The following is a 27,122-nucleotide window of genomic DNA, read 5'->3' on the forward strand; positions in this document are numbered from 1 at the left end:
GCATATGGATGCAGCACACCTGCTCTTCGCTGGCTTCGATTCCAGCATAATCTCAATGTTTTCTCTTCCAGAGAGAGATCTCGAAGGTCAAACCTCTGTTGCAATATTATAAAGGATAGGATGCGTCTCGGAATTCCTCTGCCTCTCAAGTTTTAGGGCCCCTAAATTCTATTGTGATTGCCTGCGTCAGGACCTGTAATTGAGCTGCCAGATAATAGAGTTCCAGGTCAGGAACCGCTAGCTTGCCCTCTGCTTTCAGCCTCACCAGTGTTTTTTAGGCCACTCTGCGCCTCCCAGATCCCCAGAGGAACCCTACTATCATGGACTTCAATAATTTAAACATGGAGCCCGGTATCCAGATGGGCAATGTTCTAAAAAAAAATACAGCTGCCTAGGAAGTGCCACCATCTTTAACAAGGCAATCCGTCCCATTACCGACAACGGAAGCGTACTCCAAAATGCCATGCTACCTTTCGGTGCTCGCACACATCTCCCAATGTTCCCATTAGGAACGTTGGCCTCGTGATAGATAGGCACACCAAGGTATGCTTAACAAGTCTGCTCCCAGTGCACATTCCGTGGTATCTTAGGTGCCGTCCTCCCGGGTTTCACTGGAAACAAACATGTCTTAGCCCAATTTACCCTTAATCCTGAAATGTCGCCAAATTCTAACAAGCCTGCTGCCCCTTCCAGTGCTCCTTTTACATCTTCCAAGTATTCCTTATGGAATTATTGGCTTTCACCTTGTACCAAAGCTACTTCAAATGGGGCAAAGAACATTACTTAAAGCTCACTGGCACTTCAATGGGCAATTGTGCCGCCCCAGTATGTGCTAATACCTTTATGAATATCTTTGAGAATAAATACATCCTCAATCAAGAATCCTGGAAGAAAAATGCACTGATATTTATCAGATTCATAGATGACATCTATGTACTGTGGCAGGGTACTCATCAAGATCTTCTAACAGCATTGGAACAACTCAATACCATCAATGAACTAATTCAATTTACATATCTCATTGACAACTCTTCATTTGCATACTTGGTCGTACTATTGACCCGCAGAGGCAATAAAATTGAGACTACCTTATACAAAAAACCTACAGATCGAAACAATCTACTTCATTTTCAAAGCTTCCACCAATTACCGTTAAAAAACAATTTACCAACATCTCAATTGTACAGAGTGAAACGCATAGTGTCAGATCCAAGAGAATTCCAAATTCAAACTCAAAACATGATCTCTAGGTTCGAGGAACGAGGATATCCTAAACCAATTATTGAACAAGCTGAACAAAAATGTACACTTAAAACAAGAAATGATCTACTCAAACAGACACCAAAGACAAAATCATTGAAAACAGTAATTGTATCGAAATATTCGACTCATAGTCCACAATACAAACCGATTATCAAAACACATTGGCCATTACTCACTGGGGAACCTGACTTCAAAGAGATCATTGCTAAACAACCAACATTTGGATACACCAGAAGCAAAAATATTCAAGACCTACTAAAAAATCCAACTGATACAGCGATGAATAATCATAAGGGGACAATCCCCTGCTAGAATTGCAGTAACTGTAATAACATCATAAGAGGGAATACCATCACACACCCCATGAGAGGAACACCAATTAAATTGAAAACCACAGCCACCTGTGATTCAACCAATGTGATTTACTTATTAAAATGTCCATGCGGACTAGTATACGTGGGCAAAACAACCAGGAAAATCAAGACACGTGTATCCGAACACAAAAGCAATATAAGAACCAATATTACCAAGTCCACTGTTGCTACACATTTCAATGAAAGACATAACATATCTCAACTTAAATTTGCTGTGCTGGAAGTGATAGAGCGACTTCCTGATCGAGATATCAACCGAACCTTACTACAGAGAGAAAATCATTGGATTTATTTATTAAACTCGATGAAACCGAACGGACTCAATGACCGCCTGGAATTCGACTGCTATCTATAAAGACTGGCATATACCACACAAGACTGACCATTCACTCAGATGAATATTTTTCATGATTTGGAACACTCCATTGATGGTTTCACGAAGATTTTTCATTGGTTTTCCTTTTTTTGTTCTCATTTCGTTTTGTATTTTGACTGTTCATTTGGAATTTTAACTAACTTTATATACATTTTGGTCCTCCTCTAATAAGGACATAATAGCGCACTTAAGTGCGTTGAATGATTAGGGTTTTAGCACCTTTGGCGTCACATAGAACATCATAGTCGCTTACTAACTAAACACACTCAAAGCTATACCTACACCTTTCCAAGATGGTGCCGGTTTGAGGAACCGGAAGGGAAGAGTTCTATTTCTAGTTCCAAACTATCACACTAACGTGCATGCCGGTTGATTCACGATCCCGCCATGGACTAACAGCACATGTGCTATACATCATTGAACGGCAGGCAAGAAGCACTGTTACCCCCCATTCATTTTTATTTGACAACACCAATACACAGAATTCTTTTCACCTTGGGCACTTACTATTATTTGGTCGGATCACTCTCGCGCTCACAACGCGGTAGACCCGCCATCACGCGACCTGTTAGTAATGATCATTTTTGCACAACTCACGAATATTACTATTTCTTCACAACCTTCACATTCAAAGACGATAACTTTCTTACATCGATCTAAGGTCAGCCTCACAATTGTATTAACATGAATTGATCTTTTAGTGCACAATCTCTCGCATCACTCGCTAATTACCGGCAAGCCCACAGACGCTGCATGCCGAAAGTATGTCACAGATTAAATCTAGTCACGTTATTAACCTCGAATAACGTATTGTATATTATCCTCATGAGTCGTTAGTTTTTTGATTTAGAGATTCCCCTGAAATGCACATCTGTGCATTAAATGTATTGGGAATGCCATATAAATATTGTACATACATTTATGAAGAAGAGATTCAATGCACAGACGAAGAAGCATATGATATATCTCTGAATATATTTATAGTTTAATTCAACTTAAGGAGTACTTATTTGGATATTTATATGACGGATAATGATATATTCGCTGATTAGCGATCACTGTTGTGCCCAGAGGGTCATCTAAGTTTAGAGGATGCTTGATCTGATCTTTAACTTTCACACTCCAAGAGGCAGAGAGTGATACCTCAGGTGCACACTCCAAAGTCAATCCAGAACTTAAGATAAGCTCGTGCGCATCCAAACATTACGCACTCCTTTTTCATCCGCCAGAAACATCAATAAATCATCCGCATATAGTGATGTATTGCTGTTCCCCTCTGAACGCCAGACCCTCATACCTCTGTCCCAACCTAGCTCGCGCTGCCAGAGGTTCTATTGCCAAAGCAAATAATAGTGGAGAGAGTGGGCAGCCTTGCCTTGTCCCACAGGACACTCGGTAGTGCGGGGAATTAACGCCCCCACCTTTACTCTCGCCACTGCGGAGGTATACAACACTTTCGTCCAGCCTACGAATGCTTCTCCCAAACCAAAACACCCCATCGTATTATACAGGCACGGCCATTCTAAACTATCGAAGGCCTTTATGACCACTGAGAGTATCGTGGCCATAGGTGAGTCAAGGCGGTCCTCCCCCACAATCCTCAACAATCTCTGCTCATTTGTGGCTGTGTTTCTAGTTGGGATTAAACCCAGCCTGATCCCCGTGGACCAAACCGGTCATATGCTGTAGTAGACGGGACGCCAAGATCCGACTTAAGATCTTATAATCTGTTGACAACATTGACAATGGGCGATAAGCTGCCTTGTCTGTACCCTCCTGTCCTGGTTTTAGCAATGGGATAATGAGTGCCTTTTTCATCGTCATAGGGAGTTGGCCCAGTTGTCGCGCTTCTCTATAGACTTTTAGCAGCCTCGGAGCCAGCAAATCCACATACTGCGAGTAATTCTATCTCCAATCCGTCTACACCCAGAGACTTATTGCAAGCCATATGTTTAATTGCACTCCTAATTTCTTCAATTGTTCTATCTCGGCCCAAATGCTTAGCTTGTTCCTCCTCGAACTGCGGGATGGGCATGCTCTCTAAAAAGGCGTCCATGTCCGACTCTCCCGCCACCAGTGTGCTCTCATAGAACATTTCATAATACTCCAAGAACCGAGCCATAATCTCTCACTGAGTACAGATGGTGCCACCATCCCTTGCCCTCAGTGCCATGATCGGGGAGCCTCGTGGAGAGGGACTGGCCAACCACGCCAACAGCGTCCCTGCCTTGTCCCCTTCCACGTGGGTCTTAGCAACATATTTCTTATAATCGAAGCACCGTAGTCTCCCTAATTCTGTAGCTACTGCTTCCTTAGCCTCCACTACCTCCGGACGTTCGGGTCTTGCTTGTTCAGCCGACCGTAACCTGTTTTCTGCTCTGTTCACATCCTGCAGCAACACCTTCCGCACTCCTACATACTTACTAATACAGAGCCCCCGTATCACCACCTTAAAAGCGTCCCACTCCATTGCCCTAGTGGAAGCTGTCCCTGCATTTTCGTTAAAATAATGCACTATTCCCTCCAACTTCTCTTTGAAAAACCAGGTCGTCCAGTGTTTCAGGACGCAATCTCGAAGTAGGGATTTCGGACTTTTCCACCATCCAGGGCAAAGTAATCAACAACGGGTCGTGATCAGACAATGTCCTAGCAAGATATTCAGAGTGGGTTATGGAGGGCACTATCGACTTTGAACATAATATTGCATCTAGTCGAACATGGAGTTCGTGCATTGCCGAGAAATAGGAATAATCCCGCTCTCGCGGGTGGTGGGTTCTCCACACATCTACAAAATTCCATCTGGTTTGCCAATCTAGTCTATATTTGGACAATCTGTGAACTGGGGAATCTGGCAAGGGGGGGTACGACCTGTCTTGACAGACATCCGTTATTGAATTAAAATCCCCTCGTAAAACTACTGAGCCTGTAAAGTACTGTGCTAATGTGCTTGACATGTGGTCTAGGAAACGGGCCTGATCTGCATTTGGTGCATATATACTACACAGCGCTATGTCCCTGCCATGTAAACGCCCTTCAACCGCTACAAATCTTCCTTCAGAGTCTATGGTTTGCTTAGTGACCTGAAAAGGTCCAAATCAATGCACCCCTTGCAAATGCGGAGTATGATGTACTAAAAACCTGCCCCCTCCATCTGCGCTGCAATGCCAGACCTTCTGCCTTAGTGAGGTGTGTTTCTTGGAGCAATGCTATATGTACTCCCCTCCTGACCAAATACGCATGGACCTTTTGGCGCTTTGTCCAGAACTCACTCATGGACCTTTGATGGCCGTCGCCTCTTTGGCGACAAGGCGGACAGTGCGCTTGAGCGTTTTAAGGACTCCAGGGCTACGGCCAAGTCCTTGGGCCTGTCGGGCCACCGCCAGCAAACTTCTGCCTTTCGCTCCTTTCGTGGCCAAGGAAGGGGCGCCCCTTCACGTCCTGCCAGCCACGGGCCGCGGACCAACACCAGCGTTGGGGCGGACGTGGTAACCGCCGTGGCGGTGCCAGGGGACAGCGGCGAGGCCAGTCCACATCCACCCCCGCAGCATCCGCCTCAAAGCCTTCCTAGTCCGAGCTTTCAGGCCCATTTGACGCAGTGGGGGGCAGGGTTCGCCATCACCTCCTCCACTGGCGCACCATCACATCGGACAGGTGGGTGCTGCAAATTGTCCGAAGAGGCTACTCCCTCCCCTTTGAAGCGACCCCCACCAGCCATACCACCGCATGTCTGGGGGATCACTTGCAACTTCTGCAAGAGGAAGTTACGGCACTCTTGGCCAAGGGGGCCATTGAACGTGTTCCTGGGCCCGAAGTAGGGTGTGATTGTTACTCCCACTACTTTCTGGTTCCCAAGAAGGTCAAAGGGGGCCTACACCCTATCTTGGATCTGCGGAACATCAATGGCTTCCTCCGGAAGGAGAAGTTCAAGATGCTTACTTTGGCTCAGGTCTTAGCTGCCCTAGACCCCGGAGACTGGATGGTAGCATTGAACTTGCACGTCGCATATTTTCACATTCCCGTCCTGCCGGCCCACCGGCGTTACCTGCGGTTCACGGTAGGTCACGAGCACTTTCAGTTTACCGTGCTCCCCTTTGGCCTTACCAGCGCCCCTCAGGTGTTCACGAAAGTGATGGCGCTGGTCGCAGCTTATCTGCGCAGATTAGGGGTGTCAGTCTTCTTCTATCTCGACGATTGGTTGTTGAAGGCAGGCTCGCCCCAGACAGTCGTCAGCCACCTCCAGATAACGACCGACCTCCTGCACCTGCTGGGGTTCTAAATCAATGTGCCGAAGACACACCTGTCTCTCTCAGAAGCTCCTCTTCATCGGAGCGGTTATGGATTCGGCGCAGTTTCAGGTTTATCCTCCCGAACAGCGGGTTCGGGATATTCTATTCAGGCTCCGATTCTGATCTTTCAGCCTTTGTCCAGAGTCTCTGTCAGGTTTACGCTGCAGCTTCTGGGGCTGATGGCCTCCTGCATCCTTCTGGTGCATCACGCCAGGTGGTGGATGCGGGCTCTGTAGTGGGACCTGAAGTTTCAGTGGACCCAGCATCCGGGCAACCTGTCCGACCACGTCCTGATCTCGGAGGGCACTGCGAGACAGTTGCAGTGGTGGCTCACGGACTGTGATTGGGTCAGCAGCAGATCTCTCTCCCTACCCCAACCGGAGCACGTAGTGGTGCCTGATGCTCCCTCCTGGGATGGGGGGGCCACATGGGAGAGAGGGAGATCAGAGGCATCTGGTCTCCGGCGAAGTCCTGGCTCCATATCAACCTTCTGGAGCTGCGGGCGATCTGGCTTGCACTGAAAGCCTTCCTTCCCTCTGTCCGGGGATGTGTAGTGCAGGTGTACACGGACAACACCACCGCCATGTGGTACTGCAACAAACAGGGTGGGGTGGAGTCATGGACCCTTTGTCAGGAGGCTCTGCGCCGCTAGAAATGGCTGAAACACCAGGGCGTGTCCCTGGTGGTTCAACACGTGGCAGGTACCCTGAACGCCAGGACTGACGAACTCAGCCGTCTGTGCATGATGGATTCCGAATGGCCTCTGACCTCTGACGTGGCGCAAGGTCTCTTTCAGCAGTGGGGAGAGCCTTGGTTAGATCTATTCGCCACAGAAGAGAACGCGCAATGTCCTAAGTTCTGCGCGTTGGAATTTCCAAACCGGCACTCGCTCGGAGACGCTTTTCGTCGCGAGTGGAGCTGTGGTCTGTTGTACGCCTTTCCGCCTATACCACTTTTGCACAGAGTGCTGAAGATCAGGCGCGACCGGGCCAAGTCCTCCTTGTGGCTCCGGACTGGGCACGAAGATACTGGTATCCCGAGCTACTCAGCATGTCAGTCGATCCCCTGATTAGTCAGCCTCTTCAGGAGGACATTCTGTCGCAGCAGCAGGGGACGGTCCTCCACCCGAACCTGTCCAGTCTCCACCTCCATGCGTGGAGATTGAGCGGCGACAGTTGAGGCCATTTGACTTGCCTCCTGAAGTCTGTGATGTCATTCCGGCAGCCAGGCGTCCCTCCCCAAAATCTGTATACGCCTGCAGGTGGAACACATTTGTGGCATGGTGCACAGCAAAGGCTGTGGATCCACTTTCTGCCCCCCTTTCAGAGGTTTTCCTTCTTTCTCTTGCCCAGCAGGGCTCTGCTCTGGGCACTATCAAAGGCTACCTCTCTGCCATTTCAGCCTTCTTAAGGTTACCTTCTCAGCCTTCTTAAGGCTTCCTGATCAGCCTTCTCTTTTCAAGTCCCCTGTTGTAAATAGATTCTTGATGGGCATCACTCACATGTTTCCTCCTGTTCCTTTCGTGATACCTCAGTGGGACTTGAACCTTGCTCTGACTTATTTGATTTAAGCTCCCTTCGAGCCACTTCACAATTGCCTTCTTCGTCTTCTTACTCTTAAGACTGCATTCCTGGTTGCCATCACCTCCGCCAGGAGAGTGAGTAAGCTCCAGGCTCTATCTTCTCAACCTCCTTTTCTCTCTCTCCATCCGGACAAAGTTGTTTTGAGAACGTGTCCCTCCTTCCTGCCCAAGGTAGTCACAGCCTACCACATCGGGCAGTCCATCACCTTACCCACCTTCTTTCCACCTCCGCATTCCTCGAAAGAGGAAGAGAGGCTCCACCGTCTGGACCCAAAACGTGCGCTCTCATTCTATCTGGACTGCACACACGCCAATTCGGGTGGATGACCAGCTCTTTGTTGATTACGTGGGCGCTAAGAAGGGACGGGCGGTGCACAAACGAACCATTTCTCGATGGGTCGTTTTGTGCATAAAGGCTTGTTATTCACTGGATAAAAATGTGCCTCCTGTGGAGCTGCGTGCCCATTCCACTCTGGCCACGGAGGCTATAACAAGTCAAGTCAAAAAGGCTTTATTTCGATAAAAAGTTATCATAAAAGCTGCACATCTATCACAAACACATCAAGTTTAAAAACAAGCAATCATGGGCATACAGTAAAAGTATAACCCAATAGATAAAGTTAGTTAGGATTTTTTTTTTACAAATTTGAGAAGCAATTCATTTGGCAGTCGGTTTAAAAAGAGAATTAAACAGTTAATTTTAGCCTTTTAGTTCGGATAGACCAGGCCCATGATAAGAATTTGGCTAGGGCGCAAGCATAGATGGCACGACTGTCAGACATTAGGATCCGAATTGCGGCCATATGACCCTAGTGTCCAGCTGCCGGCATCCCCTCCTGGGAAGGGCATACTCTCCACATTCAAACATAAAATGTGCCACTGTCTCTGGTTTATTTAGGCATACTGGGCAGAGCTCTGTAGTCTGTGCAGAGGATTTCCAACGTGTGGTAAGGGAGTACAAAGGAAGAGTTCCTGCTCTAAATTTGAAGTACAGGGCCCTGTCGAAAGGTTTCTCGATGGTGTCAAGGTACACTTCCCGTTTCGGTTGGTCCTTAACCACATCGCTGCTGTGCATTTTCCCCTCTTGTGCTGATTTATGAAGAACTCCACTGTTCATGACGAGCTCAGCTCGTCATCAGCACAGCTCCACTGTGCCTCATGACGAGCTGAGCTCGTCATGAGCATGGAAGGGGTTAAACTTCAAGAAGTCCTCTGTAAGTCTGCCCATAGTAGTGCTAGTGTTCCTTTGCAGCAAAATCCAGTCCCAATAAAGTTTCTTAAGAGTTAACTTCGGGGGTGAGGATCTATTTGCCCACGCTTCGTTTAAGCCCAGATTTAATAACAATGTCTTCATATCTCTCAACCATTTGATTTTATGCCACCTTGGTGATGACATAATTTCTGCTAGACCTTGCGCATATTTGCCAATTTCCTCCACACGCCACAGTCGGGCCCATAGCAAAAGTGGGCGGAATCTAGCAAGGTCATCAATTGAGCGACAACCTAGATCTAACAATAGCAGGACCTTTGGGGTGCCCTGAGGGAGAGACATAATCGCTCTGCAAAATTTCTTCTCTGATCTTGGTAAATCGTCTGTAATGGATGAGCCCCAAAGTTCTGCCCCGTAAAGAGCAGAACTGACCCCTTTGGCCGAATAGATCTCAAGGACTGCAGCTATTGTTCTTATTGTGCAGGAGCGTTGTTCTTTCAGGAGAGCTCCTGTTATTCTCGTATGAGTTAGCAGCATTTTGTCCAAGTGTGGGGTCCAGTCCATTTTGTGTGAAAGGCGAATACCTAGATAGTCAAAGACTTCTACCCTCTCCAGAGGTTCAGCGTTCAAGGTAGGAGGGCGGACTGGTTTTTTGGGAGGATTCAGCACAAGATATTTAGTCTTGCTTGTGTTGATTACCAGGCCTCGTTTAGAGCAGAAGGATTGAAAGTTATTTAGGAGCCCTTGGAGGCCCATTGGGGTTTTTGATATTAAAAGCGTGTCATCCGCGAAGAGGAGGGTAGGTATGCGTTCGCCAGCCAGGGATGGTTCATCTGAAGGATGTTCCCGGAGATGCTCAACCACCCCATTGATATAAAGGGAAAAGAGGGTGGGAGCTAACACACATCCCTGGCGGACACCTCTCTCAACCGGAATACTGTTTGATTTTTCCCCCACTGGGCCCCACCTGATCTGGGCAAAGCTATTTTCGTGTAGCCTAACGAGTAGTGATAGTAAGTAGTGAGGCAGGCCCATATCAGCCAGTACACTCCAAAGGGTCTCCCTAGGTACAAGGTCAAAGGCAGTCTTTAAATCGATGAACGCGAGATAAAGACTGCCCTTGCCTATAACCACGACTTTCCAATACACCATCATTAGACGAAAAGCTTGTTCTATTGTCCCGGTGCCCACTCTTAAGCCCGCCTGGTAGTCAGAAAGGATTTAGTTTTCTTCAACCCAGTCGAGTATTCTGACCAGTAAGACCTTGCCAACTACTTTTTGACTAATGTCTAACAGGCTAATGGGCCTATAGTTTGATGGATCTTCTCTGGGGCCTTTTTTATAAATAGGGACCACCTCCGCCCCTTTCCACGAAGAGGGGATAGGGGCGCCCCTGCAGATGGCAACAAGTAGGGAGTGGATCAATGTTCCCCACTTCGGGATATCAGATCTCAAAAGGTCACCGGGGATACCGTCCGGACCAGCAGCCTTTTGAGGGATGATAGTGCCTATTGCATATTGCACTTCTTTAATTGTAAAGTCGAAGTCTTTAAGATGGGTGTCCCAGATTGGAGGGAATGATGGTGGAGCTACGACCCCCCCCTGCCAAAACACTAGGAGCAATGGGAATAAGATGATCGTCTTGGCGGGTATAGAGCTTTGAAAAATGATTTACCCACGCCTGACTTGGAATATTACATGTAATCAAGTCACTATCTGGCCTATTTCTAGCTCTTATGGTGTCCCAAAAGCATTTTGAATCTTTCTTGGAGCTAGCTTCTTTAAGGGTAGACCAATAGACCTCTTCCCACTCCTTTTTTGCTTGAGCCAGTGTTTTCTTGTGCTCTTTCCTGGCTGTCTGTATCTGGGGTTGGGATTTACCTTTAATAGCCTTGATTAGGCGGGTCTTAGCTTTCCTACATGCTGTGGTGTACCAGTCATGCATTCCCTTAGTTTTATGCTGGGACACGTTCCTCCCTGCGGAGCTCTTTACCCAGAAAGCTTCGCCTATATCCTTGACAGCTGCTTCAAAAATGGGTGTTGCCTTATCCGCTGACATGGCTAAATTGATGTTGTCGAGCTCTATTTGTGAGGCCATAAGAACCTCGTCTATACTAGAAAGTTTATCAGGATTACTGGCAACTTTATTCCACTTTAGGCGTCTGCCACAAGAGGAGACAGTAACCTTATATATGCATTTAGATGGTGCTAACAATGCGCCAATTGGCCAGGGGTTCGAGATAATTAGGGAGAGCGAATTATGGTCGCTCTCCACAGTTGGTATAACTACCATATCCTCGACCAGACTCCAAAGTCCTGAATCCAACAGAATATAGTCAATCCTCGAGGTATGACCAACTCTGTTGAACGTAGGAGCTCCCATCCTGTCGGAAGATGTACGGCCATTAGTGGCTCTTAGCCCAAACTCTAAAGTCAGTGCATTTAACTGCACTGCACTAAGAGTCCAACGCTTAATCGGAGGGATGGAGAGTACGGGAATGCCCCATCTACTATCTTCTTCTCCCAGGTCAGGGATACCGTCCAAGGGAAGTGGCTCGTAGGTGCAATTAAAATCGCCTGCTACTAGGGTGTGATCAACTTCCTTGTGGTCCCTAAGTTGCACCTCAAGGTCAGATATTACAGATGAGGTGCACCCATTTTTTGTGCCTCTAGCGTAGACATTATACAGAACTAGAGACAAACCTCTACAGGGGTTGGTCAGTAAGATGCCTAGAATATCTGGGTTATTTATCTGCTTTGATGTTATTCGGCAGTTGAGGGAAATGCTTACCCAGATAATAAGACCCCCGATGGGCGCCCCTTCCCATGCCTGGGTTTCTCGGCTGGAACAAAGTAGGTTACAAACCCAACCCGGTGGAGTGGTTCAGTGCTCCAGGTCTCCTGGAACAAGCAGATCTTATGTGCTTCAACCAAAGCACTCCACTCGGGCAGACCCAATTTCCTATGAATCCCAGCGAGGTTCCAACTAAGGATTTTTATTTTCTCCTTGGTGGTTTCTCCTCTAGTGCCAGTAATGTTACTATGACTTTAAAGTTCTGCACATTCCCTCTCTGAAGCAGAGGGTGTTACCTGGATCTGGCTAGTAGCCATCATAGTTGGAAGATTGGGGCATATCGAATATGATGTAACTTGAGAACCCTCATCCTCACCCCTATTGATGTCCAGATGTAAGGAGGCGGTTTCATCAAGGGTATGTCAGTCAACCTCATCAAGGGCACAGAATCTATTCCAGTGGGCAAACTGAGATACGAAGGGGTCAAATGGAGGAGGTGGTCCTAACCATGGTTGCTGCCATTGATGGATAGTATGATGTGGAGCATGTGTATACCCTCTATTAATTGGGAGACTAAAACTAGGTGGATGTTGTCTTGGAGGCATGGGTAGAAAATAAGACAGAGGAAGTGGATGGATTTGGGTAGCTGGTCCACTGCTAGGTGCATTACATATATAGTTCACTAGCCCTGTATCCCTGAAGTTGAGTTACAACATCTCCTGCTATGGTCTTAATATTTCTGCCCACCCACTCTCCTCTTCTAACTGGAAGTATTTCACCACACATATGAATAGGTAGTGGTTTATGCAGCTGCAGCCACTGAGCACACTTGTTTTTCAATTCGACAAAAGTTTCTCTTCTACCCTCCTTCAGTGGTGGTACACCCGTCAGTACACTAAAAAGTAAAACAAAGAGTTTTCCCTATGGGGAGTATTATTTCCTGCTCCTAAATCAGGACTCAAACTGACAAACACAAATCACACCATTCATTTTGTGGAACGGGAGAACACTTACCAGAAAGGAACACACCCAATCTAATTATAATTAAAAAGTGTGTAATTTATTGTAAAAAATACAAAGATATCAATAAGTCATTAATTAAAAACATGAAATACACAGATAAAATACACAAATAAAACCACCTAATGTGGACGTGGAGAAATTAATCAAAAGAGACACTTGTATCTGTCTTTGTTATATCATTTCGGGCCCTTGTTTGTCAACAATAGGGGGAATAATATTCCTTTGGACCAAATTGATTGTTGGCAACGCCGAATATGACTTGGAAATTGGCGTCGACGCGTTTCGGAAGCTTAAAATGATAGTGGCTTCCTTCCTCAGAACAGTTTGTATATGTATTCTCAACAGGTTAGTATCAAACCGTAATGGTTGTTATTTCCAGTAGAAATCTACCAAATGTGTAGTATTCCTCTGATGATCGCCTGTAGTGGTCTCAGGCTTCCACAATCCTATCTCGATATGTAGAGAGGCACATTTACTCCAACACAAATCTGTTTGAAAGCTTATTCAATGATGGGCTTTGCACGTTCCTTGTTTGTTGCACAAAGGGGCGTACTCAATTTGGTGCCTCCCATTCACTCTTAGTGCTATTCTTTACGAGGGTTGTGAATCAAATTCCCGAAATGGGGTTCCTGTTGGGCAGCCGGGTAGTATCGTGTACGTGGCTAATGTGGGCGCACGGCTGGCTTTCCCGGTGCTGTTCTGCGTGGCGTCTCTTCAATCACCGCTTCGTTAACTGTTATGTCCATAACCCTCGTAAAGAATAGCACTAAGAGTGAATGGGAGGCACCAAATTGAGTACGCCCCTTTGTGCAACAAACAAGGAACGTGCAAAGCCCATCATTGAATAAGCTTTCAAACAGATTTGTGTTGGAGTAAATGTGCCTCTCTACATATCGAGATAGGATTGTGGAAGCCTGAGACCACTACAGGCGATCATCAGAGGAATACTACACATTTGGTAGATTTCTACTGGAAATAACAACCATTACGGTTTGATACTAACCTGTGGAGAATACATATACAAACTGTCCTGAGGAAGGAAGCCACTATCATTTTAAGCTTCCGAAACGCGTCGACGCCAATTTCCAAGTCATATTCGGCGTTGCCAACAATCAATTTGGTCCAAAGGAATATTATTCCCCCTATTGTTGACAAACAAGGGCCCGAAATGATATAACAAAGACAGATACAAGTGTCTCTTTTGATTAATTTCTCCACGTCCACATTAGGTGGTTTTATTTGTGTATTTTATCTGTGTATTTCATGTTTTTAATTAATGACTTATTGATATCTTTGTATTTTTTACAATAAATTGCACACTTTTTAATTATAATTAGATTGGGTGTGTTCCTTTCTGGTAAGTGTTCTCCCGTTCCACAAAATGAATGGTGTGATTTGTGTTTCAGTTTGAGTCCTGATTTAGGAGCAGGAAATAATACTCCCCATAGGGAAAACTCTTTGTTTTACTTTTTAGTATACTGGTGCTCTATTTCCCTATGGGTTGTTAAGAGCCCCTCTCTTCCCTTTATACCACCCGTCAGTACAACCACAAAGGGTGAGACTTCCGGCGGCAAGTTAATTGACTTAAAGCGAGCCGGCCTTGTTTTTGGTTCTTGGGTCTTGTTTAGGGAGGTAGTTGATGTCAAATTGGTATCCAGACTTTTAGAGCCCTTTACAGGTTGGTTGGATGCTTTTTTGGGTCCAGAGGTTATTTGTGACTCCGGGGTAGGGCCAGTAACACTAGGAGTTGGGGGAGGTGCAGCGACTTTTTCCCCCTTTTGGGGCAGTTGTTGTGATGCTGTTGTGATGCTGATCCTGGTACGATTTTAGCCTTTATGGTAGCGTCTTTTGAAGATTTGGTACGGTGGTATTTCCCAGAGGCGCTTCTTTTATTTTCCCGTGCGTCTGTAAGGGCACATTTCCACTTGCCTTATTAGTCCATTTTGTGTTGATTAATGATGTTAATCTATACATTTTGGACATTAAGGGCTTGATATGAGCCGTTATCGTTGCTTCCAGGTCCGATTTTAAATCTGCTACCTTGTTTTCAACCCAACATGGTATGCCTGATGCAATATTTGGGGCGGGTGACACTAAGTTATGGTTCCTGGTGTTATTTTGAGGCTTTTTCTTAGTCTTGGATTCGTTCTTAGGGGGACCTACATTCCCTAGTTCTGGCGATACACTAACTTCCATTGCATCTGTCCTCAGGGAAACAGGGTCAGACATGTTTTGAGGGTTTCCCTGAGATTCAATTAGAGGCTGGCCACATGGAAGGTCAGCAAATGAGGCGGTAACTCCAAGGCTTATATCTAGGTCGTCAGTAACATCATATGGGAAACCCACAGGATCAGAATCGACAGCCGCCACTTGGGTGTCAGCCAGAAATATTGTTGGCGGCAAAGATAACCTCCTTTCAGTACTAGCGATAGCAGAAGATACTGCCCCAATAGTTTGTTGTAGCATGATGTCAATTGCTGTGAGGGTAGGGACCGGTGGCGGCACAGATTCCTTTTGTCTCGTTTTGGAGCGAAGGACAGGCACTCTACCGGTTTTCAAACCCTTCCTCATGTTTATAACAGGGCAATAGTATAGTGTCCGGTTGTGAGCAAAATGGACAGACTTAGAATCCTCACCTTTGTCTCACGATGTTCCACAGGACAGAGATGTGGCCCGGCCCGGCCTCTTCTGGCCGCTGAGGGCCGTAGAGGGCCCGCCCTTTGCCCGGGCTTCGCCCCGGGCTGTGACCCGCGCGCGTCCCGCGATGCGCGTTAGTGGCCTTACTTTAGTTCCTGTTGGGTGAGAGGGGGCGTGGCACTGGGAGGGGGCGCGACTCACGCGGGAAGAGGAGACAGCTGATGGTGTTGAATGCTGGTCCTCGCAGTCCCGGGGCCGCGCCTCTCACCTCCTCTGGTGGTCTCCTCCTCACACCGAAGACAGAAAGGGCTGGAACACTGAAATGCTACTCCTGTAGCGACGGGCAAAGTTCATACACTGAAGACCTTGGAGCGAGCGGCTCCCGCGAAGCGGGGGCCGCGAGAGGTAAAGAGCGCTTTGGTGGGGGCGTGGCACTGGGAGGGGGCGCGGCTCACGCGGGAAGAGGAGACAGCTGATGGTGTTGAATGCTGGTCCTCGCAGTCCCGGGCCTCGCCTCTCACCTCCTCTGCGGCCTCGCTGGTGGTCTCCTCCTCACACCGAAGACAGAAAGGGCTGGAACACTGAAATGCTACTCCTGTAGCGACGGGAAAAGTTCATACACTGAAGACCTCAGAGCGAGCGGCTATAACTGCCCTGGGTCGGGGAGTCCCTTTGCAGGATATCTGCCAGGCAGTTACGTGGGCCTCGCTGCACGCGTTCGCTAGACACTACTGCCTGGACAGCCAAGTCCGTAGAGATGGCTTTTCCGGCCATTCTGTTCTCCACAACTTTCTGATGTGATCATTGGTTCGCAGACTCACCACCAGGGTTGGTATTTCTGGGGTATTTATTCTAAGTTAAGAATCTAACACTAACCTGTTTCTTTCAGATGCACAAGTTACTTACCTTCGGTAACGATATATCTGTAAGAACCAGTAGTTAGTGTTAGATTCCTTACCGCCCCACCCATCCTCCCCGTTCTGCGAACCGATATCTCGGGTTAAGGTTCTTCCCTTTGAGGGCCCTATTTTCATGGCACCAGTGTCTGTTTTTATCATGGCTCTGCGTTTCTGGCGCGGAAAAGCTGTGTATAAGAACTGAAGTCAGCGCGCGATGGTGGCGTCTAAGTACTCCGATGTCATAACGACGCTGACGATGGACGCGGAGCCACAGACGACGCCTACCGACACGCAGGGGTACTGCTACGCAAAACTGTCCGGATCCAGTCTGACGCCTTGGGATATTCTAAGGTAAGGAATCTAACAATAACTACTGTTTCTTAGAGATATATCGTTACCGAAGGTAAATAACTTGTGCCACTTGTGTGGTTGGACATTTAAAGTTTGGGGAGAGAGAAGGCATTCATTTGTTTGACATTGTCTCCCTCCTATTAGGGTAATGCAGGTTCCTAACTTCATTTTTTTACATTCTATTTTTGCTATGCCACAGAGATATCCTTTATAAGCAACGTACTTCTCTTCTTATCACAGCGTCCTTACTCCATATAATTCTCATCTTACCTCTCATTTGTATGTTTTCACTCAGAGATCATACCTCGCTCCATCCTGATGACTACTTTTGAAAGCAGCCATTACCTACTGTGTGCACTTGGAGATGGAGCCCTTTTTTACTTCGGGCTCAATGTAGACACAGGTGAGTTTGGTTCAGAGTTTGACGTTTCAGAGTTTGACAGTTCAGAAGCAAAGTGAGGTGTGAAATTCTGTTTTACTGTGTAGTGTTAGGCTGATACCCCTGAAAGTCTCCCCCTGAGTCTTAACAAGTAAAATAAGGATTGCTTGTGGGAATGAATTGTTCCATTTTTATTATATAATCTCCCTTGATTCTGATGTGGTTACAAAATTATTTTTTTCCACTCTAGCAAATTGAATTCATAAGTGAAAAAGTGTTTTTGCTATGTCTCTGCCTGGCCTGGTACAGTACCCTTGTCTATAATATAATTTGTGTTCAACATGTTAAGTGCAATTTGATGTTGAAATAAGCATGAGTTTGGCAGCTGCATATTTGAACAGGTATGTTTGGGTGACTGAGAGGGCACAGCCTGGACACAATACTTATGCTCAGTCAATAGTGTGCATCAACTTTAACCTGCTTTGCTGCCATTTAGACTGGGACATGACTGAATCAGGATAGGGTCCACTGGAAAGGTGATGTGTTTATTTTAGTTATGCTGGGTTTTGTGAATATGAGTATTTAAATCCAGTGGAACTATCCACTTCTGCTAATTGGAGTTTTTTTTTCCCAGCCAGCAAAAAGTAATATTCTCACTGTGGAATCTCTCCCTTTTTCATTACAAAATATTGTTGCTTTTAATACTCTGTGAAGATCAAATTACATATTTATATGTAAGTAAAGTCTATGATGGTTCCAATAAAATAAAACGTTGTAGCACCTCTTGCATTTTAACACAGAAGAGCATGGTACAGTGCTCTTTCCCCAGCCACACCTCTAAAGATTTGGAGTTTTTCTCAGGTCAACTTCACATGGGTAAGTGAAAGAAGAAAATGCAGTACTGTTGTAAATTTCCTCTTTCTGTAGGGTCACCCCGATGTGTCTCTTTTTGTTGAACCCTATTTTTACTGGTTATAGTACTGTGCACTTCACGCCTGCTAACCAGAGGTTAAATGCTTGTGCTTCTTCTAACATTGTAAAATTGGTATACTCCTGATTGACACATTTAACTTATCCATAAATCTCTAGTATATGGCATTGAGGTATACACGTTTAATGTTGCAAGTAGACTGCAGCACTCATTGTGCCATTCACTACAGTGGCAATGTAAACATGACTGTGTATGTTTTAAACTGCAAATCCAACCCATCAAAATAACCCTTTTTGAAAGGTTCAAACCTTCCTTTTAAATATCTATAAGTGACCCCAAAGCTGGTCTTACTGCCAAAAAGGCAGGGTGTATAGTATTTAAAAGTAGGACATGTAAAAGTTTAATTTTAAACGTCCTTACTGTGAAAATCCCCTCCGTCTTTTCTCCACTGTAGCAGGTGTTGCTGCTTCATAGTAAAACATTGGGATGCAATATTCAATACAAATCATGTATCTTGGTAATGGAACTAGCTAGATAAACCATTTAAACAAATATTTAATAGTTGTCAAAATCCAGTTCAATGGTGATGTTGGGTTTGTTCTATATATCTGATAGAGACTACTAGCCGCAGATTCCTTATTGTAGAATTATCCCCAGGCGTGAGACTCGATCCAGAAACCTTTTCTGCCACAGCACCCCTGCCAGCCGAGGGGAGGGCACCACGTGACTCCGCCTTGACGTCGGACACGATCGTGACGCCAGCGAGGATACATAAGTCCCATCCCGGCGCTTACGTCCGCTTTTTCTCTTTCCGCGTGCAACGTGGATCCGAATTGTGTCCTGGCCTATTTTCAAGCCTTCTCTTCTTTTTCACGCTTTAGCGTTCTTGGAACAGTGTGCGAATGCCTTCGAGCTTCAAGACGTGTACCTCCTGTGCACGTCCTCTGTCGGCGATGGACCATCATCCGAATTACATGTGGTGCCTGGGTGAGCACCACGACTCGGAGAGTTGTGATGCCTGCCAGCACCTTAAGCCTACATCACAGCGGGAGCGCCGGATGAAGTTGCTGTCGGCACACTTGTACAGGTCGCTGTCGTCTCAGCGTCCGTCCCCTACCTCGGAGGCAAGGAGTCGCCGGTTTCGTCTGCGACCTAGTCTTTCGCTGTGGCCCGTTGGACATGGCTCACCGGCCGTTAGGCCCTTCAGTTTGTCTCAAAGGCCCTGTCCTCCTTCCGCGGTGGGCCCAAATGACAGCCTACGCTGCGGTGGTGCAGGCTTCTTTGGCTCTTCCTCCACCTCCAGTGACGTCTGCGAATCCCTTGCCTCAAGCGGGGACTTCCGCAGAGTCGCCGGCGGCTCCGTCCCTAGCGCCGGAGGTTTCAGCTTCAGGTCGTAGGAGGGTGACGTCGTTGAGGGGTAGTCCTGCGGGGCTCCCCTCTTCGGCGCCTAGCATCCCTGCCGCGCCGCAAATCCCTACGTGGCTCCCTGTGGTGTCGCAGGTGATCGCTGGGACTCTGGGCTTGTCCCCGAGTCCCCCTTGGTCCTCTGAGCAGACGGCTGCCTCACCAGAGGTCGAGCCGGTGCCTTTTTGGTGCTGGGAGCCTTCCTCCCCACTTTGGTGGAGTTGCGGTGGAGGCCGGGCCCTGGGGCACCTTCACTGTTACTCTCGTTCCTCAAAATGGCCGGCTGCCCCATCCGAGGCCGAGCCGGCGCCACACCTTCGCTGTTCCGGCGTCAACCTCGCCCCATTCTCCTGGAGAGCACGTGGTGGCAGGAGTCTGTCCGGCACCACGAATGCCCACACCGGCGCCGGTCGACAGCGATAAGGTGCCGATGGCGGACTCCACCGAGTCGCGTCGGGTTCTGGATTAGTATCCTGAGGTCCCTTCTCCAGAGGTCTGTCATCTGCTGGTGTGTTCCTCCCCGGAGACAGGGCTCTGTGTTGTTGCCTTTTCATCTGCATCTTCCAAGGAAGGCTCTTCACCGTCCCCACGGCCTAAATCCTCGAACCCTTATTTCCGTGGCTCGAGGCTGGCTTCTCCACCGGCATCTCCGCCTTCCCCCTGGGCCCCTCAGGTTCCCCAGTCATCTGTGGATCACCCACTATTCCGGGGCTGGCCGCCTCCCCCGGGACATGGGGACAGACGGCTCAGTCTGCAGCCATCGCCCATGGAGTAATTACTTTCCCCTCCGCGGCCCCCTACTGAGGCCAGTGTTGCCTTTTTTCGGTCGATTTCCACGGCTGCTGGTATTCTGAGGATGGGTGAACTGGTCACTCCATTTCCTACACACAACCTCTTAGAGATTCTCCACCAGGGCTCTGGTGGACAGGAGTTGTTCCTTCCTTTTGAAGCGTCACTCCATAATTCTCTTATGGAGGCTTGGAGTCCTGCCACAGGCAATCCTGTGCCTCAGGCATTACTGCATCGCCATCGTCCTACTCCGCAAGACCGCTCTGTCTTTCTTTCCACCCTTCTACTCAAGGCGCTCTTCTGCGGAATGCCTTTCCGTGTTTGCCTGTGATGGTGTTTCCTCCATCTCTGGAGGCCCGGTGGTTGGACTCATGGGGGCGTAATGTCTTTGCTTCTACCAGCGCTGCCTTGCGGGTGGTTAACACCTTGTGTGTGTTCACCAGGGCTACTTCCAGCCTGTGGGATTTTGTGGAGTCCCTTCTTTCTCATGTCTCTCACTAGGGTGCCCGTGCTGATCTGTGGGGCCATGTGTTGGATGGTAGGGAGTTGGCCGCGTTTATTCTTCTTGCAGCTTTATTGTTGCCGATGCTCTTGGCCGTGCTATGGCCACTTCTGTGGCTCTCTGTCGCCATGCTTGGCTACATGATGCTGTTTTTCCTGAAAATATTGGAGAGCATCTGGTCGACCTACCATTTGACTGGGTCCTGCTGTTTAATACTCATGCGGACTCCGCCATTCAACCTCTTCTTGCGGGGCTCTGTTTTCCCCCTTCTCCTCCTCAATAGGTTGTTTTGGTGGGAGGCGTTATCCCACTTGCTTCTTGTTTTTGGTTTTGGAGTGGCTGTTAAACTTTCTGTGAGGGTTACTGTGCCCTCTGGGTCCTTGGTTGGCCCCTCTCTTCAGTTGGCTGCTGGTTCAGCCCCCTTTTTAGGTCTCGTAGAGACCTATTGCGGTGAAACCAGAAAGTTAAACCAGGCGGATTGCGAGTACGGATTTTCAACAGTTCACGTGAAATCACGTGACCACAAGCACGCGCATTTCCCCACCTCAAAGCCATCAGCCTCCCTCCCACAGGCTTCCCCAGCGTGCGCAGTGCGCGCTGGCTTCCCTTCTCCTCCCCCCTAATTGCTTGTTTTCACGGCCGCGCTACATCAAAGGGTTCGGCTCCCCGCCCCCTGCTTCATGGACGCTTCTCAGGCCATCTGTTTTTCTCCTCTAAGCAGGCTTGAGGCTTCATCCTGCCACTGATTACCCGTTCACACCCAGGCAAGTCTTTTGTATCTCACTTCCGTTCCCTTTCTTTTGGAGGCATGACACCTTCTGGTAAAGTCCGCTCTACATCAAAACGCATAAATAAATAAATCTCGGAATGGTAACAAAAAGCCCCTCCATTGCCCGCACCCATATGCGTATCTCTCTGCATTCATTGTCCTGGACGGACCCCTCCCCCAACTCTTCTCATCCCTTCTTTACCCTGCAATCCGACCCTATTATCCCTCCCTCCTCCATGGTCACCTAATTGGCACCCTTTCTGTGATTTGCCCAGATTCACAGGATCTTGACCCTCCCGCCGAGACTCAAACTCTGTTCCCCAGCTTCAAAAGCGACCGCTCTAACCGTTATGCCACATCCTGTCTTCACGTCCGTGTCTCGCATTTCCCCTCCCCCTCCCCACAGCAATGCCAAGAGCATGTTATGCTACCACATTCTCGCCTTCATTCTCTGCCACACGTGGTTGGTATCTGTTGGCTGTACTCCATGTAAGCTAAATATGGACCAACCTGTACATATGTAGGAAGCGAGTTTGACCAGGTTGTTTCCGATTTGGAATTGTTATACACTTTTAGACTTATTTTTGACTATCTAGTTAAAATGTTGTGTGGCACAACCGCTCGCTCCTATTATCTTTCACTGCATACAGAATCATATAGATTCACATGCAACCCACCCGCCTCCCCTGGAAGGGCTCACCTTTGTACTCTCAGTAAGTACTCCTTAGCACTGTGCTTACGAAAATCTGAGGGACTAGGGCTCCTTCCAGGAAGGTGAGAAGGGTGATAGTAGCTGATTGGCTCCTGGCTAAAGTTTGGTCCTTTTTACATAAGGACCTAGGTAGGCTACTAATGTGAGGCCTCTGGCCTAGTAATAAGTATATGTCCATGTGACATTACTATATTTATTTACCGGGGACTCCCACCCCGACGACGGGGAATGATTCAGGCATGTGAATCTATGAAAGATACCAATACTGGATAACTGCTGTTACAGGTAAGTAACGCATTTCTTATATGGTGCTCTGTATTTACGTATCACTAAAGTTTGATTTTCAATTATTAAGAATTGTGAAGCAAGGTATGGGCTGAGCCCACCCGTTGTAGGTTATGGAGGAACTGTTAAGGCATAAAGACAAAGGCTGTTCTGTAAAATGTGTGAGAAATGACAAAACCTCTGTTGACCAAAGGTTATTCACCAGTGAATATCTGGGGAAAATCCCCATGTTAAATAATTGTGTTACAGTGCTGTAGACTAATTCTATCTGTTTATAAGGTGTGCCTGTTATTCCTAAAACTTTGCTTAAGATTTTGAAGCATTGTTAGTGTAGAATGTAGTGGTGCCCCACTTAAAGGTGGTTTACTTGTAGTAGGAATGTGTGTAGTGTATTTTACTAAACTGTGGAAGGTGATACATAAGGCCTGAAGGAAAGTGTCTTTTGAGACGTGAATGTACATGTCAACCTTTTGATTTCAACTTATGGGTCCTGTGAAGTCTTGAAGTTAATCCCACGAAGGTGAATAGAAAATTCTTCAGAGAGTAGCATGTTAAATTAAGTCGTGTCTTTTTTGATGGTGTCACAAATGATTGCTTAATGTCATCTTTGATGTTAATTGTGTCATTTGAGAGGTCAGTTAACATGCAATGAGTGATATAATATGCAACATCATAAGCAGTGCATGGTGGGGCACAAGTTAGCACAGGGAATTATAACTAATGAATTGAGCTGACTGCCCTGTACAGCGGGAAGTTTGCCATAGGCTCTGCAGCAAGCCCCACTGAGGGTGGCCAAAATCCTGCTGGACTCGTCCTCTGGCCATACGCAGTGGGGGGGCTGGCCACATGCCCTGCTCCTAGCACCCCAGGTGCAGACATGCCTATCTTCCTCCCAAGCACCCAATCCACATTGCATACTATTTTAATATACATATTTTTACATTATTTGTGGGTACCAAGGTTCTCTTACAGTAGCAGTGCTCAAACATCACCCCCATGGTACCATGTGTTTCAGGACACTGGCACCCAGTCCTGTAATAGTGGTCTCAGCAATTTTCTCTAGGTTTTACTCAGCCAATCTAATCTTTTGAAACTGCTAAACTGGTACCATTCCTGGGGTACTGAAATTTTCGGCAGCAGAAAATGCTCTCTTGGCTAATCCTAGAAACCTATTGTTAGGTCTTGCCTAAGCCATCCCGTAGGGATGCTTGGCGAGGTTATAGTAAGGCTTTCAAAAGTGTACCCAAACTGCGGATCGGGTACAGTGCATGTGAGCACAACCACGTGCATTGTGAATAGCTGCCATTTGCTACCAGACACTTAGTGTGCTCCGCCTCTGCTGCCACTTCAGCTCACCGGGCTGCACACCCCTTCATCCCTTGCTCGCCAATGTCCCTCCCACCCTTCCTTTGGTCTCCGCTGTGAATTTCACAGGCAAATGGCCCTCCCCCAGCACAGAGCGCGCATCGCTTGTTACTCTGCCCACACGTTGCCTGCTCAGCCGTGTTTTCTTCCCGTAAGTACCACATTGCTCTTTTGCCCGTTTGATCCCCCACCTGTGTGCTCGTTTTTTTTTCCTTAAGAAGCAACCTCCGCCTCACGCCATTGGAACTCCTACGCAGCTTTGCCAAATAACACACCTCATCGTGACCAATGGCCACTGCGGAGGAAGTGAGATAATTTTACAATTTTAAGTAAATCATTCTGCTGTCTGCTTACCAGGGCGCCCCTTTGCTGTCTGTGCGCATTTAACTATCTGTAGGTGGACATCTTCCTTAGCGTGTCTTCCCTCGCGCTCATCTCCTCTCGATCCTGCTTCCTGCCGGGCGCTCAGTCACGTTTGCTCTCCAGCCCACCACTCGCCGTCAAGCTCTTTCCGTGATTAAATATATCTGTATTGTCTTACAGCATATTGCTTTCATGTAAATGTGGTTCTCCAAGTAACCTGCGCGCCAGTCGCTGCTGCATTCATTACGAGGAAGACGGGGTACTTGAGGATGGGAGGACGAGGTGCCCTCCCTCCTGCCCCCACATTCACTCTGCTTCGGCTTATGCAACGTTTATTCCCTTCTTCCTTTGCAGGAAGAGTCCTTAAATGTACGTTTTCGTTTGCAGGCCTTTTCCAATATGTTCAGTCTTTGTGTGAAGGGTATTTCTTTGTTTGACTTTTAGGAAGCCGGGTTCTTGGATAGTTTCTGCTGACACGCTCAGTCTTTGATTAAAACAATTTGCAGGCTCACTTTGTGCTTTTATAAAGGTATCTTTTATGTATTTCGTTTGTGCCCTGTTTTTGCCAACAATGTAACTGTTTTTGCTCAGTTCTTTTGGGCTTTAAGTATAAGAGAGCGCAGGGCAGTTTGTCATGAAACCACTGTGAACTACCTAGCCAGTTTAAATTGTCTTCATTATGGTGTTTCTACTAAGTACAAAAATCAAAATAAATGGTCCGACCTATTGCATTGCAAATGCTGGTTGTTACTTTTTGTCTTGGCACTCAACGTACGTTTCTTTTTTAACAGCTTCCCTCACAATGCTTTGTGGTTGACTCGTGCTTCCTGCACTTAGCAGATAATTACTGTGCAAGTTCCGGGCTCTGCAGGAGGCACAGTTATTAGAGCTGCCTTGAAAGTTTCCAGAGGTGTCAGAAGCAGACTTGCTAGCTGAAACCATCTTGGTTACTTAGTGAGTCAGTTTCATTTCTCCAGTATTGGGGTGTCTTTCATAGATTCACATGCTTGAATATTCCCCGTCGTCGGAGTGGGAGTCCCACGGTAAATAAAATAGCAATAAATACTAAATATATAATAATATATAATAAATATATATATACATAATAAGGAAAAACCCCAAAAATGCATACAAGAAGCATAGGGTACCTAACTAAAAAGTTCTCCATAGGAATGCATGGGAATAAAACAGTTCCAATGCAGCCTATCCTTGTCATTATGTTAGTCCAAACTGCAGCCAATCAGGCGCCAGCAGCCCTCTAGAACCTTCTCCTCAGAGCTCAAGCCCTCAGATTTTCTACCGCACGTCGTGTGTAAGGGAGTCTCCCTGAGCTCTGCTCAGTTTTTCTTCTCTTCAAGTGTTTCCAGTCTCTCCACAATGTCTTCAAGTAAGAAGTCTCTCTTCAGAGCTTGTTCCTCCTGTGGAAAGCTGAGATTATTTCATGATGACCCACACAGTAAGTGTATTTACTGCCTTTACCCGGACCATGAAGTAGGCACCTGTAAGCTCTGTAGAAAGTTCTCAGAGAAAACTCTTAACACCTTAGCTGCGTGTAAACATTTCTCCCCAGTGCTGCGCTGTCCATTAGAACTAGTGCTGAATGGACGTTCAATGGTCGTGCGCAGCACTGGGGAGGTAGCGCTGCTGACGACCATTGGCCGTCAGCAGCACTTAAGGGGTTAAGGACAGAGAAGGCCGTTTACTTGTTTGGCTTCAAAGGCTAAAGGACAAGGACAATATACTTTCTGATGCTGAAAGTCTTGTGTCAGGCCGTTCTAAAGCAGCTTCTAAACGTGGTAGTGTGCAGGAGGTGCCTTCACCATTTCTTAAAAAGAGGAAACTTGCCCTCACTTTGACCCCTGCGGTGTCTTCACCTTTACCTACCACGTCTGGGCCCACGAGACAAAGCTCTCAGGCTCCTTCTGCTTCAATTTCCAGTTTTTCTGTGAAGAAAACGGATTTATCGTCGACGACGGTAGTTTCAGCTCCGTCGACGAGAATGGCTGTCTCTGGTTCAAAATCGACGACGACGGTCACGACGACGCTGGCCTCTGGATCGTCGTCAGCTTTGGCGTCGACGTCTTCGTCGTCGATGAGAGTGGTTCTCAGTTCTAAGACCGTGTCTTCTTTGATTCCAATTTCATCTTCGTCGACGAAGAAAGTTCACTCGTCGACGACCCGGTCGTCGTCGACTAGAAGTTCGAAGACTCTGAATTCGTCGACGCCCTCGACGGTGAGCGCACCGCCGACGTCTGTCCCGTCAACGAGAGGGCCTGTTCTATCTGCTCCGTCGACGACCGCTCCGTCGACGACCGCTCCGTCGAGGACCGCTCCGTCGACGGCCGCTCCGTCGACGACGGCTCCGTCGACGAAGACATTAAAAGTAAAGGTTCCGTCGACGATGGCTCCGACGACGATGCCAATGAAGATTACTCCGTCGACGGTCTCCTCGTCGACGATGGCATCCAAGACAATTCCATCGCAGAAGACGACTGATGTCATGCCGTCGACGCGTACGCAAGGCACAGTTTCCACCCAGCCTCTTCATTTGCTTCAATGCCTTTATTGCCTTTACAGTCCAGCAAAACTCAGTTCGAGACTTTTACAGAAAGAGAGATGATAAATCCTCCATCTCCGCTGTTTGCTACTGATTCTGATCAAGAGTCTGATGACCAAGCTCAAAGTCTTTCAGATCTGAACATTAAGTGCCAAGAATTCAGTAACGACGAAGAAGATCACTATGGCCAACATCAAGCAACTCACCCTCAAGTTCCAACTGCGATGTTGCCTATATCAATGATATCGAACCTCCAAAGTATGTTGGAAGA

General features: G+C 47.3%; 1 protein-coding gene across 1 annotated transcript in view; it reads left to right on the forward strand.

The window, feature by feature from the left end:
* The window catches only part of DDB1 (damage specific DNA binding protein 1), a 1,134,380-nt gene that overhangs the window by 455,184 nt on the left and 652,074 nt on the right, over positions 1 to 27,122 (forward strand). The window contains exon 15 of the mRNA XM_086955618.1: positions 17,091 to 17,198. Coding sequence (XP_086811744.1) covers positions 17,091 to 17,198 — 108 coding nt within the window. The remainder of the gene's footprint in view (positions 1 to 17,090; positions 17,199 to 27,122) is intronic.

Source organism: Lissotriton vulgaris, chromosome 2_1, assembly GCF_964263255.1.
Source record: "Lissotriton vulgaris chromosome 2_1, aLisVul1.2, whole genome shotgun sequence".
NCBI lineage: Eukaryota > Metazoa > Chordata > Amphibia > Caudata > Salamandridae > Lissotriton > Lissotriton vulgaris.